The 12,242-nt window shown below is 50.1% G+C and overlaps 2 protein-coding genes across 8 annotated transcripts in view; one reads left to right on the top strand and one right to left on the bottom strand.

Moving 5' to 3' along the window:
- The first annotated feature begins 109 nt into the window (after window positions 1-109).
- On the top strand, window positions 110-7,393 carry DTYMK (deoxythymidylate kinase). Its single transcript, XM_075157787.1, has 5 exons — window positions 110-256; window positions 1,041-1,149; window positions 2,142-2,232; window positions 4,426-4,623; window positions 6,846-7,393. The coding sequence occupies exons 1-5, from the start codon at window positions 127-129 to the stop codon at window positions 6,954-6,956; spliced, it is 639 nt and encodes a 212-aa protein (XP_075013888.1). The 5' UTR covers window positions 110-126; the 3' UTR covers window positions 6,957-7,393.
- The window catches only part of ATG4B (autophagy related 4B cysteine peptidase), a 24,105-nt gene continuing 19,256 nt past the window's right edge, over window positions 7,394-12,242 (bottom strand). For 4 of the 7 annotated variants that reach the window (XM_075157780.1, XM_075157783.1, XM_075157786.1 and 1 more), the window contains one exon: window positions 11,160-11,610. In XM_075157780.1, coding sequence (XP_075013881.1) covers window positions 11,459-11,610 — 152 coding nt within the window. In that variant the 3' untranslated portion in view covers window positions 11,160-11,458. Of the gene's footprint in view, window positions 7,506-9,158; window positions 11,010-11,159; window positions 11,611-12,242 lie in introns of those variants that run through there. The other 3 variants (XM_075157781.1, XM_075157784.1, XM_075157782.1) reach the window with 2 other exon arrangements.

Here is a 12,242-nt window from a genome sequence, read left to right as displayed (position 1 = left end):
CCTCACCGCCTCCCTGGCGGACCTCGGCGCCTCTGTGCCCTTCCGCCGCCTAGAGCGGCCCGGGGGCGCTCGCCGGGATTGGCCGGGAGGTGGCGGAAGGGGCGGGGCGGGCGGAGCGCGCGCGCTATGGCGGGCCGGCGCGGGGCGCTGATCGTGCTGGAGGGGGTGGACCGCGCCGGCAAGAGCACACAGGGCCGCCGGCTGGTGGAGGCGCTGCGGGCCGGCGGCCACCGCGCCGACCTCCTCCGCTTCCCGGGTACGGGGCCTGCCGACGCCCGGAGGGAACGGCGGGGAGGGGAGGGAGTCCCGTTAGGCCGGGCCGCGGCGCCCGGTGTGCCCCCCGGGGGGGCCGGGGGGCCATCCGAGGGCCCTCGTGGGGGCCCCTGACCTCCTCCCACCCGTCACAGCTCGACCCTCACCCCCGGACCGACCGACCCCTCCCACCCGTGGTAGACAGACCGATCCCCACCCCTGCACTGACCGACCCCCTCCCACCCGTGACAGACCGACGGATCCCCACCCCTGCACTGACCGACCCCCTCCCACCCGTGACAGACCGACGGATCCCCACCCCTGCACTGACCGACCCCCTCCCACCCGTGACAGACCGACGGATCCCCACCCCTGCACTGACCGACCCCCTCCCACCCGTGACAGACCGACGGATCCCCACCCCTGCACTGACCGACCCCCTCCCATCCGTGACAGACCGACCGATCCCCACCCCTGGACCGACCGACCCCTCCCACCTGTGACAGACAGACCGACCCCCTCCCACCCGTGACAGACCGACCGATCCCCACCCCTGGACCGACCGACCCCCTCCCACCCGTGACAGACCGACGGATCCCCACCCCTGCACTGACCGACCCCCTCCCACCCGTGATAGACAGACCGATCCCCACCCCCGGACCGGCCGACCCCCTCCCACCCGTGACAGACAGACCCGGACAGACTGACGTTCCCCGGGACAGACGGACACCCCTTTGGCGGGCGCGGCTCAGGGCAGCGTTCGCTCCTTCCCGCCCTCTTTCCTCCAGAGAGGACAACGGAGATCGGGCGGCTGATCGGCTCCTACCTGGTGAAGGAGAAGAACCTGGAGGACCACACCGTCCACCTGCTCTTCTCCGCTAACCGCTGGGAACACGTGTAAGGACAATGTTTGTTAAGTTGTAAGAGAAAAACGCACGGCGTTGAATCCTCCCAGGGTTTTAGCTTGCAGTGGGTGCGGTAGGTAGGAGAGTACGATCCTGTTTAGCAAGGGAAACATGGCTGGAAGCAATGTCTCAAGGACTCTTACAGCTTTGGATTTAGTCTTAGATCAAATCCCACAGTTTGGTTTTTTGAAATCATTAGGTGCGATATTTCCAATCCCTGTGCCGTACTGGATTGAAGAACTGGGGAGCTGAGACTGTACCAGCCTAGACTGTGAATTTACTTCCCTTCCTGAAGGAAGAGACCTTGCTTTGCAAGGAATTCCGCGTGAGGGACAGAGCGTTTAGGAATTGTGTCCAAACTTCCCCTCTGGCCGAAGGCTGCATTCAGCCGTAAGTGGCTGGCCTTGCTTTTGGCCCCTGAGTCTTCATGTGTGGAGCTAGGGAAATGGGTGTCGGCTGTTGTTTTTACCTGGAAATCTATATTGCGAAATGTTTTAATTGAAAAAAAAAAAAAAAGCTTTGCTGATTGTGCTGTAGTGGCGGTGCCAGGCAAACTGGGAAAGCGTCAGGCAGATGAGCGAGCTGTAATAAGAAATGTCATTGTAGTGAATAAAGGACATTTTGACGGAGGCAGAGTGTGTCACAAATGCACCACTTAAAAAGGGAAGAGGACTAAGCTGGTCGTTCAGCTGTCATCTTGCCTGTACGCCGTGGAGGCGCCTAGAGCAGTGCCCTGCACCGGGGCACCCTGAACTTGGGTGTCTTGAGAGGGTATTTGCTTAATGTCTCTTAGAGGACAGATCACAAATAGATATTTATCTGCGATTAGCATCACAGATAACCCTGACACTGCTAATGATCACTGATGACGTACGTTGACAGAGAAGCACTGGCCTCATGAGCTGTCTTTTTGATTAACTCCTTTCATTTGTATCACTATAAAGGAGTGTAACTATTTTCTTTTTCCTCCCACATGGTTTTCAGACCACTGATGAAAGAGAAACTACACCAAGGGATCACGCTCGTGGTTGACAGATACGCCTTTTCGGGGGTGGCCTTCACAAGTGCCAAAGAGGTGAGTGAGACCTACAGCAGCCCCTGCCCCTTTCTGTATGTGGGGAAGCAGCTCCCGTTGGAGGCCCGATAGAGATGCCGGTGCGCATGGCCGTGGCTCCAGAGGTCTGGGGAAATGTGGATTGACATTGAGGGATGGAAGTTTCAGCTCGGGTATTGCCATGGTCTGTTTGCCTGGGTCCACCCCTTCCCCAGAAAGAGCAGAGAAACTCATTCGGTTACTTTTTGTAAATCTGGACAGACTCCTGGCTGTGGGGAAGCCAGCCTGTTTGACTCTGGAGAATGATTGTATGAGTTTATTTGAGATTCTCCACGCTTGCTCTGGCTGCTGGCCCATAAATTTGCAAAGAGTAACAGAACCACGTACGTTGGAAGGGACCTGTGGAAGTCACGAAGCCCAACCTCCTGCTGAAGAGTAAGTCTAACATCAGGCAGGCTGCTCAGGGCCACATCCAGGCAAGGCTTGAGTATCTCCAGGGATGTAGATCCACAACCTTTCTGGGCTCTTTTTTCGGTGTTTGCTCACCCTCATGGTAAAAATTATTTTCTTCATTTAGCCTGAACTTCTCATGTCCCCACTTGTGCCTTTTGGCCTGTCCCTGCTTTCAAGTCAAGTCAGCTCTGTCAGCATCCCTTTGGGTGGTTCTACACAGCTGTAAGATCCTCCTGAGTCTTGTGCTCATTCTTGTGCTCTGAGGAGGCTGTCCTGGAAGATCAACCAGCTCTCCTGGGCCTCTTTGCCTTCCATGTGAGTGTGCCAGGGCAGGTCGCTAATAAACAGACATCTGCTCTCCTGAAGTCCACACTGGCGATTGTTTGTCTTGTTGACTCCTCTCCAGATTTTAAACCACCATCTCATGTTCGCTGCAGCCAAGGCTGCCCTTGACCTTCACATCTTCGAGCAGTTCTTTCTTGCTTGTGAGTGAGAAATCCAGCAGGGCACCTCCCCTCGCTGGCTGATCGATCACCGTGTCAAGAATTTCTTCAGGGTGCTCCAAAAACCTGGATTGCTTGTGCCCAGCAGATAGGCAGGAGGTTGACATCCTCCATGAGTACCAGGACCTGCAACTGTGATCCTTCTTCCAGCTGTCTAAAGAAGTTCCTCAACACTGTCTCTTCAGCCAGGCAGTCTGTAGCAGGCCCAACCCCAACATCACCTGTGTTACTCTGCCTCGGTGTGCTGCTTTCAGGTGAGCCTCCGTTATTGTATCATCCCCCAGACGTTTCCTCCTGGCCTCCCATCTTCAGTTCTCTGCAGACTGCAAACCTTCCCCCGACATAGCTAGTTTAAAGCTCTCCTCACTGGCTTGTCAAGCCTGTTTGCGTAGATGCTCTTGTCCCACTTTGTCAGAGGGATCCCATTCCAGCCGTCGATCCTCAAATTGCGTCCTGTGGTTGTAGAAGCTGAAGCCCTGCCTGCAACACCAGCTCTGTAGCTGAGAGTTGACCTACATTCATTCCTGCCCAAGCCTTTCCCTGCTTCCTGGAAGGATTGAGGAGATCCTGGCCCCCCGTGCTCTGCACCCTCTCACCTCCACAGCCCTGCAGTCGCTCTTGGTACATTTAAGATCACCCTGATAGTATCAGTGGTGCCCGTGTGGATGAGCAGTAAGTGGACAAGCCCCAGTGGTCTCTCCGCAGATTCAGACGCCTGATGGAAGTCTTCCAATCTGTCAAGAAGATCCAAAAGTTGGAAAGCTTTGTCTCTTGTGTCCGGGCTGAAATTCCTGGGTAGGCTGGGAAAGCGTAGGGTAGGTATTTGAAAAGGAGTCTCCATGGGCCCAGAAAGATCCACACTAAAGCTGCGTGGTGTTTGTATTTGGGAGCAGCTTTCTTTTGGACTGATCACAGTTTTGGACTGCTAACGGCTGTATGGAGACTCAGAACATGACTCGGTATTTAGCTCTGATGGCTCCGCAGAAGAGATGTTGAAATCTTCAGCTCTCTTTGGTTTCAGTGCACGGGAGGGGCACAGCACCTAGCAAAATCTGGCCCCCCACAATTACCAGGGCTGAATTCCCACATGATAAGCTGGGATATCTCCTTTTCAGTTTGTAAGCCTGTGCTTGGTGTTTTGGGCTGCATCCCTTCTCTGGCTGTTCCTTCCCCACCTCCCTATCTGGCTAACTAGCCTCTTCCCCTTCTTCGCATTCCTTTCTTTCACCTCAAACTCGGTTGTCTTTGTTTGGGACAGAATTTCTGCCTGGACTGGTGCAAACAGCCTGACGTTGGACTCCCAAAGCCAGATCTGATTCTGTTTCTTCAGTTAAGCCCGGAGGAAGCAGCGGAACGAGGGAACTTTGGAAATGAACGTTATGAGAACAGCTCCTTCCAAGAGAAAGTTCTACAGTCCTTCTATCATCTGATGAAGGACAAGACATTAAACTGGAAGGTGAGGAAATAACCCTAACCTGTCACAGCCCAGGGTGGGGGTCTCTCATGAGAGCTCCCAAACTGTGCCCATCACATCCCTGTGCTCCCCCTTCCTGCTCCTGGTCAGGGGAACGTGTTGGGGACCAGCAGAGGCAGTGTGGCCTGTGGCTGAGAGGACACCTCCCTGTTCCAGGACACCCTACGGGGCCCCATTGGGGTGGGGGGAAGATTTTTGGTTGGTTGGTTGGTTGGTTTTGCAAAAGAGCTTTCTGGCAATCGTTCCCTTTCCTAAAGACAAACTGACAAACCTGGGTAAGAAGCAGTGGGACACACCCATGCTCCTCCCTGGCAGTTTCCTTGGCATCTGCCAAGGATTCTGGAATCCTTGGAGGTTTTTTGGGGCCCTCCTGCAGCTTGTGTCTCCCTTCTCACATGGCCAGTTTCCATCAGCGTTTGCTGTCTTACTGCTACCAGAATTCTCTCCAAATACATGATCTGTTTTGTTCCATGCTGCTGCCTCACTTTTCCTTCTTGTTCATCCCTTGGAGCTGTTTGCAGAGGGCTGCACAGCCAGCAGCCTTATCCCAGAAGAGGAAGCGTTCTCATTTATCCTGTGCGTAGATCACCTAGGCTGAGGTTTTCTAGTGCAGGCACCCTGTTTATAATCTCCAGCACCCTGTCAGTGCTCAATCATGAGATGCAGGCAGCATCTTCTGTAGCTTTCACGCAGACATAGGAGGACACAGATTATGGATAAGTCCCTACCAGAAGCTGGAGATGTATACAGATTGGCCAAATGATCAGACTGCGTGAGGTAAACATAATTCTTCACAGCTTGTTTCAGGTAAACATGATTCTGTACAAGTTGTTTTGTGTACTGTCAGAACCTGAAGGACCTAAATCTACAACAATCACCAAACTAGGACTTTTATTCCAGTAAAAGTTATGCTAGGAAATTGCCTTTCCTACATCATAATGACTGGAAAAAGAGGCTGACAGAAAACATGTACCATAGCACAAAACCTCAAAAGAATTCATTTAACAAAAAAAGTATGCTGTCATGAGAGACAATATGGAATTTGTGTATAGTCTGTAAACCCTGATTTTTTCCAGAGATGCCAGCAGTGGCACACGTTTCTTTTATTACTTGTCTTCTGTTAATTTGCCTTCTATTCCTTGCTTGAAAGGAGTTTTCACTTAAAGTATCAGCAACGTGTCTCTTTAAAATACTCCTAAAGTGCACAACTGTCAAACAGCTATAGATCAGAACAGATGATGAAGAGATGACAGGCGTCCCCGAAACGAGCCCGGAAACCCAGTTTCAGTACACATTAAAGGTACAGCGAGCATTCCTGCCTCTTTGCCCCTCCGTATCAGATAGAATAACAGACATCAAACGTTGCCGAAGAACCGATTAGTCCAAGGCATGAAACGCAGCTCAGTACCATTGGTCACGCAAATAAACTGAGATCAGCCAGCTGCTTGAGGACGTTGTGCTGACACAAAGGTGGGGTGCTGGCTGTGCTGTAATGAAAAGGCTGCCATTTAATCGGGAAGTCTATTTATTGCATATCCTCACAGCCTGCTCTTTCTCAGCAATGCTGCGTGGGCCAGGGTTGCATAGGTCACTGTCATAAATCCGCACCTCTCTACATCTTTTCACCAAATCCTTTCTTCATCTCGGTCACTCCCTCAACCACACGGGAGCGATGCAGCTATTCTTTAAACATCAGGCTGAGGAACACCAGCATCGTATAGCTCTGCCACCTTTACTGACCTCAGCTTGCAGTATTTAAAAAAAAACCCAACAAAGCTGAAACTAGAACATTGCATGATGGATTTTTAAAGGTTCCTACTATCATGGGTGGAGTTTGTTTTGAAGAACCACTGAAGGATCAACACACTGATGTTTCTGGGGGACTACAGTACAGGATGAAGAACATCTACCTGCCTTTAGGGCATATGCCCAAAGGCTGTCAGCAAAGATGCAGCTGCAGCAGTTTCTTCTGTTTCCCTTCATCCAGCCCCACATCTTCTTAAATGTCTATTCTTAAATAAAATAGATTTTTCGAATTCCACTCCGAAAATAATGCACAGGAGGTGTAATTCGCTTCTTTCACTGCTCATGAACAGTAGCAATATTGAGTAATGGGGGGAGCAGATATAACAGCAAGGTGAGTTTTTCTCATTTGGTGTTGGTAATTGAGGAACATGTTTCTGTGTTTTTTGTCTTTGAAACAGACAATAGATGCTTCAAAGAGCATAGAAGACTTGCACAGAGAAATCAAGTCCCTTGCAGAGGAAACCATGCAGGAGGTTCAGAACAAACCTTTGGGAGAACTCTGGAAATAAAACTTTATACAGGTTATTCTTTTAGACCTAAGGGGAAGCTCACCTTTTGGATCTTCCCCTACATCACCTTCCAGTAACTACAGCTTGGATCCCGTGTATTCTTCTGGCTCCAGCACGGTGCTGATGTCCTTGTGATTTTATCTGCTCCTCCCCTCCATCCTGCGTAGTCCCTACTGTATTTTATAAATGAACACGCGATGAGCATGTAACAAATTCCTTATAAAAACTCTTGTTCTAGCCCCAGTCCTATAGTGCAGAGGTGGGTGTGGAGCCGGCGGCTGCCCCTGGACACGGAGAGCAGCAACAGGCAGGCAACAGCCTTCCCGGTTTTGGGGAACCGCCATGTTTCTGATTCTTCTGCCTCTCTAGTAAATGCATCCCCTGTGCTGAAACCAGTTTGTAGAGGGCTTGCTAATAAATTATTCTTTTAAACATTTTGTACAGGGCACTTTTTTTTTTCAGTATGATCATTTATCTTCTAGAAGGATATCTAGGAGGTGAAGGTGCTGTGGTTCAGGCGCTAAATCCAGGGAGAGCGGTTTGCTAGAGCTGTGGAATGAAGGGAGGGATGAATTCAAGTCTGCTCCCCAGCTGTTCAGTGGGAACGATACAGAAACTGAACTGTAGGAGTCTGAAATAGATGCATTAGCTCATAGCAAGGCCAGTTCGAAGGGTGAGTGGCACATAAGTTATTTTAGACTGGCCAAGTTACTCCTGTGGCCAAGAACAGAGGAATAATTACCTGCGACTCCTACACAGACCCCAGTGCAATTTAAACAGCCCAGCACAGGCTGCCAAACCAGATCAGCTATGAGTTCATCTAAGTCATCAGTAATGACCAGCAAACTACAATAAACTGGAATGTTAAATCAAATCATTTGCAAGGTGCACTGAGATATGGGGATGACCAGGAGAGTTAACGTCTCTATCTGCTGGACAGTTAACTCGCCTTCCAGCGGTGCGGACTGGACTGATCTCCAAGCTGGCCGATGCAGAGACTAAATGCTGCTCTAACTCTTAGAGAGAGAGGTGGCTTGAACTGATCCACTAGCAGGGAGAGGAAGGTAAATGTTTAAAACAATTGCTAATGCAAGCATCAGATGAAATGGAAAAAGCTGTTGCCTTCACTCTACAGCTGCACAGCACTTGGTAGCAGAAACACTCCTCGTGAAGGAGTGAGCACCTCTAACACTGAATCAGGCCCTTCCAGCAACACTGGAAGAAGACAACACACAGAGAAGTCATTTAATTCATATTAGTTTTAGGTTCCTGACTAAAAAGGCAGAAATATCTGGCTAAGATAAGATCTAAGAAAGCTGAGCTTAGCTCTGCTACTGGGGTTGTGTTAACACTCAGGTAAAATCTTGTCTGGTTGAGCTGTCCCTAACCATAAAAGCATGAACAGGAAATAAGTAGTAACTCCTCTTGCGTACAAATCAAGAGGGGGATGCGTCCCGAGTGACTAGCCCTCAACAAAAAGGACCTGCCCATCGCAACAGAGGGTGCAGTCTTCCGATTCAACTGCTGTGTCCTGCCATTGCACAGCAAAACAGGAAAAAGGGCTGTTGAATTGACTATGTTTCTGTGGCATTGGCTACTGCAGAGCTGGGGTTTAAAAGGCTACCCGGAAACTGAAGCCATGAAAAGTTATCAGATAAATAGCTAAACTGTGGGCACACAACCTTAAAGGAAACAAGTTTCACTTTCCACCTACTTTTGAGCCTCTGCTTGGCTCCTTCCCCTCTACCTCGAAAGCACACATGGCAGAGACTCACCAAAAAAGCACATCCAGTCTTAGAAGGGCTTACACTGTTTTAGAAGCAGATTGATGCTGCACCGCTCAGCAGGGACAGCCTTCAAGTACTGTTTTGTTGCCCCACGTTCATACAACTTAAAAGGCAAGTAGCAGAATTGCTATGGAAGTGTTTTTTCCTTTTCTGCCAGCAGGGCTGCAGTTGCTCACCCTCTGGGGCAGGAACAACTGGGCAGTCCCAAGCAGTCAGCCTCTATTCTATCAGATACACGACAAGGAAGATAAAGTCACCGTTGCACATAGCTCAAGTTTTGCTTCCATCTGCCTTCATTGCCCTAAAAGGGTAAAAACTGCAATCATTTTGACAGCATTCCCAACCGGCACGGCAAGGTTACTGGATACCACCCGCCACCACCTTCAATTCACGTGCAGGAACATTAGGACAGGCAAAGATTTTAGATCTCTTTATTCAGATACAAATTGAAAGCAGATGAATGGAGCACAGCCCCACTTCCTCTGCTGCCTCTTCCCCTAACTACAAGAGAGAAGAGGAGAAGCAGGCAGAAAGCAGCAAATAATAATTTAGTGACAGAAGCATTGTGGTTCCCAGTTCAAACCTCTGCTTTTGGATAGCACAGGGACAGTTAGAGCATCAGTAGGTCAGTCACAGGGGAAATGAGTCATTTCTAGCCAGCTGTCACCACCCTTGGGCACAAAAGCATCAACTGACAGGTTCCAATCCTAAATGTACAAAACAAAGCCTTGTAAACAGGTTTGCAATCTGCAGCATGCACTAAGGAAACTACTTCAGCAACTTCTGTCGCAGTTTGCATTAAGACAACTCTCCTCCACGGTTTACCTTTCTCTGAATTCTGTGCAGAGAAGGGCCCCAGGCAGAGCTATCATCTTAAAGCACTAGAATTTCCAGTATAATTGGACCTTCTCAAGGCATTCTCTCTTTACTGCCCACTTTGGGATGATTACTTGAAATGGGTTTCTCTGGTTTAGCTCCTACAGTACCTTTGTGCATACTCTGCAGGGAGGGGGAGCTGGCAGAAGACAAAAGGAAAGGTACCGACGCAGCTAGGAAGCCTCCTTGACCTTCAGGCACCTTTTCTGATTCGGAAGGGGAATGTCTAACAGGAGGAAGTTGGAGGAACTGCTGAACAACCCACCGAGAATACCTTGAGGAATTTTATAGCTCACATTTTTGGTACCGACAGGATTAATTCCCTAGACGCCACGCCAGCACACTGGGGCGCAGGCACAAGCGGGCACACGACTGGCAGATCTCAGTTGTCCTGCTTCACCTCTCCCGGCTGTGGACTTTTTTTTTCCAGGGCTATGGAATCCAGTTCTCTGCTCGAAGCAGCCTTCCTGAAGATACTTGCTGGATTAATCCATTGTAGAAGCACAATGCTTTATCAACTCACCGAGCAAGAACACACACATTTTCTATTCTCCTTCCCTTCTTCCTGCTGTTATTTAAACTGAGATTGAGATGGTCCTCCTCAGCAGCACGGGTCTGCTCCACACTTTCCCAGACAGCCTTTCGCTTATTGAATTACCAGTCACTTATAAGTTCCCTCAACTTCCTTGTCATAGGATGTGAGCAGGAGAGGGGTCCTACGCCCGCGAGGAAGCGCTGTGTACTGCAAAGCATGAACTGGAGTTGTACTGTAGGAAGCCCGGCCACCTGCACGCCGGGGGCTTCACAGCTCCCTGGTTGGGACATGTCTGCTGGTCATCTGCGTTGTGAGCTGCAGTCCAAGTTGGCCAGTGAGAAGAGAAGCTGCTAAAGGAATTAACTGTACATTTCACCTGCTAAATGACGGGTGGCTCTATTTAAGCTTCAGAAGGGAGTCCCCATGTAAGGATTTAGAGCTCTAACGATTTCTACGCCTCCCCCAGAAGGCCAACTGACCTGCTGATGTAACAGATAGGCTTTGAACTCCTAAGCACCACTGCATCCACTTCCAGCAACTGTTTTCCGCTGAGAAATTCCGACTCCAGCCAGTAAGGCTGTAACACCCACTTGGTTCTTCATCCCAACGCAGACAATGCGCGCTCCGCTCAGAGGCTGCACAGAATGCCAGGATGGACAAGAGGCAGGGATGGCAGCAAGCGCCTATGAAAACCGGTAGCCCCAGGCTCTCGAAGGAGCTTCCCTCCCCCCCTTCTCCCCACACATAACACAAATTTGCAGAGTCAGTTTCCTATTTGTTTTCAAAGGGATAGGATTTCGAAGTCTTCATCTTCCGAGTCAAAGAACCTTTCCAATCTGTCGGCATCGGAGGAGTCTACAAGAGAAAAAGAAAGCACTACCTCCGTGGGACGCACTGACTGCTCAGCACCAGTGAGACCAGCAGCTGGAGGGCAGCAGAATTTGAGTGCCAGGGGCCCACGAGATCCAAGAGACTCCGTGACACACCTGAGTGAAGGCTCTGAGGAGGGATGAGAAATAGCGTATATCAACAGCACGGAAAATACACTGGAGAGAATTACAGGGTGCGCGGAAGGTGCGCGATGTTTGACAGATCCCGACACAGTTGCAGTGCAACTCTGTGCTGTGACTGTTTTGTACAACCTTCCTGTGCAGCAGCTCTGTATTAGCAGGAGACAGTTCTGCCTCATGAGGCTCAAAACGGGAGAACTGGCCCAGGTCCGGACTAATATCTGTGAAGATTTCTGGCCCAATTAAGTGATACAGGAACATTTTTCCCCCCACGTATTAGAGACTTGTTTTCTGCTACAGTTGCCTTTGATTCCTACTGGGGAATGTAGTTACACAACATGCGCTCTCCCAAAAGCAATTAGTACAGTCCATTTTGTGAGGAAGGGTGATGTACTTGATCCCTCCTGTCCATCCTTCCAACTCCATGGTGAGGAGGGAGCACACACCTAGAGGGGAAGCAACTTTACCATTGGGAAAATTCAGGTGAGAACGTACGGGCAAACTGGGGAAGTAAAGGAGAAACCTACATTAACTCGGGCTTCAAGAAAGCACACGCCGGACTTGGCAGAAGAGCCAGCCAAAAGCTAAACTGCAATAACTGATGGTTGGGGACAGAGGAGAAGTGCAAGGCTGCAGATCCCCCCTACACCCCCCGAACATTTTGTGAGAAGCTTTAATCCCCCAGTAGTGTGTGCTAATGCCTAATGTCGCTGTTCTTGACCAAACTGCAGTGCCCGTGAGTGCTGGCAGCACAACTTCCAGAGGTGCTCCTCAGAGGAGCGGCCCCCCTGTTCACTTCAGTAACAGAGCGGAGAACCCAGCTGGCTGGGGGCTGGACATTCGTGAGAGTATGGTTAATCCTTCGGGGTAGGACGGTAAGAGAAACAGAATGGCCATAGCAGATGGGAGAGGCTCTACAAGCTAGAGAAGAGTGAGAAGTAAAAGGACAAGTAGCCCATTACAAAAACATTTTTAAGAGTAAGAAAGGCAGCAATTAGGGACAATTTAATACAAGCAAGGAGCAATTGACAGTTTAAGGGAATCGAGCATTCTTACAGAAAAGGACAGTGAGATAAGG

This window comes from Calonectris borealis, chromosome 9, assembly GCF_964195595.1.
Source record: "Calonectris borealis chromosome 9, bCalBor7.hap1.2, whole genome shotgun sequence".
In the NCBI taxonomy this organism is placed as follows: Eukaryota; Metazoa; Chordata; class Aves; order Procellariiformes; family Procellariidae; genus Calonectris; species Calonectris borealis.
Note: the sequence above shows the minus strand (reverse complement) of the source record. Positions and strands in the feature narration are given on the sequence as shown.

Bases quoted from the DNA above. Each gene is read 5' to 3' on its own strand.
- DTYMK (XM_075157787.1), top strand. From the start codon at position 127: ATGGCGGGCCGGCGCGGGGCGCTGATCGTGCTGGAGGGGGTGGACCGC. The intron at 257-1,040 runs GTACGGGGCCTG...TCTTTCCTCCAG, and splicing joins CGACCTCCTCCGCTTCCCGG to AGAGGACAACGGAGATCGGG. The intron at 4,624-6,845 runs GTGAGGAAATAA...TCTTTGAAACAG, and splicing joins ACAAGACATTAAACTGGAAG to ACAATAGATGCTTCAAAGAG.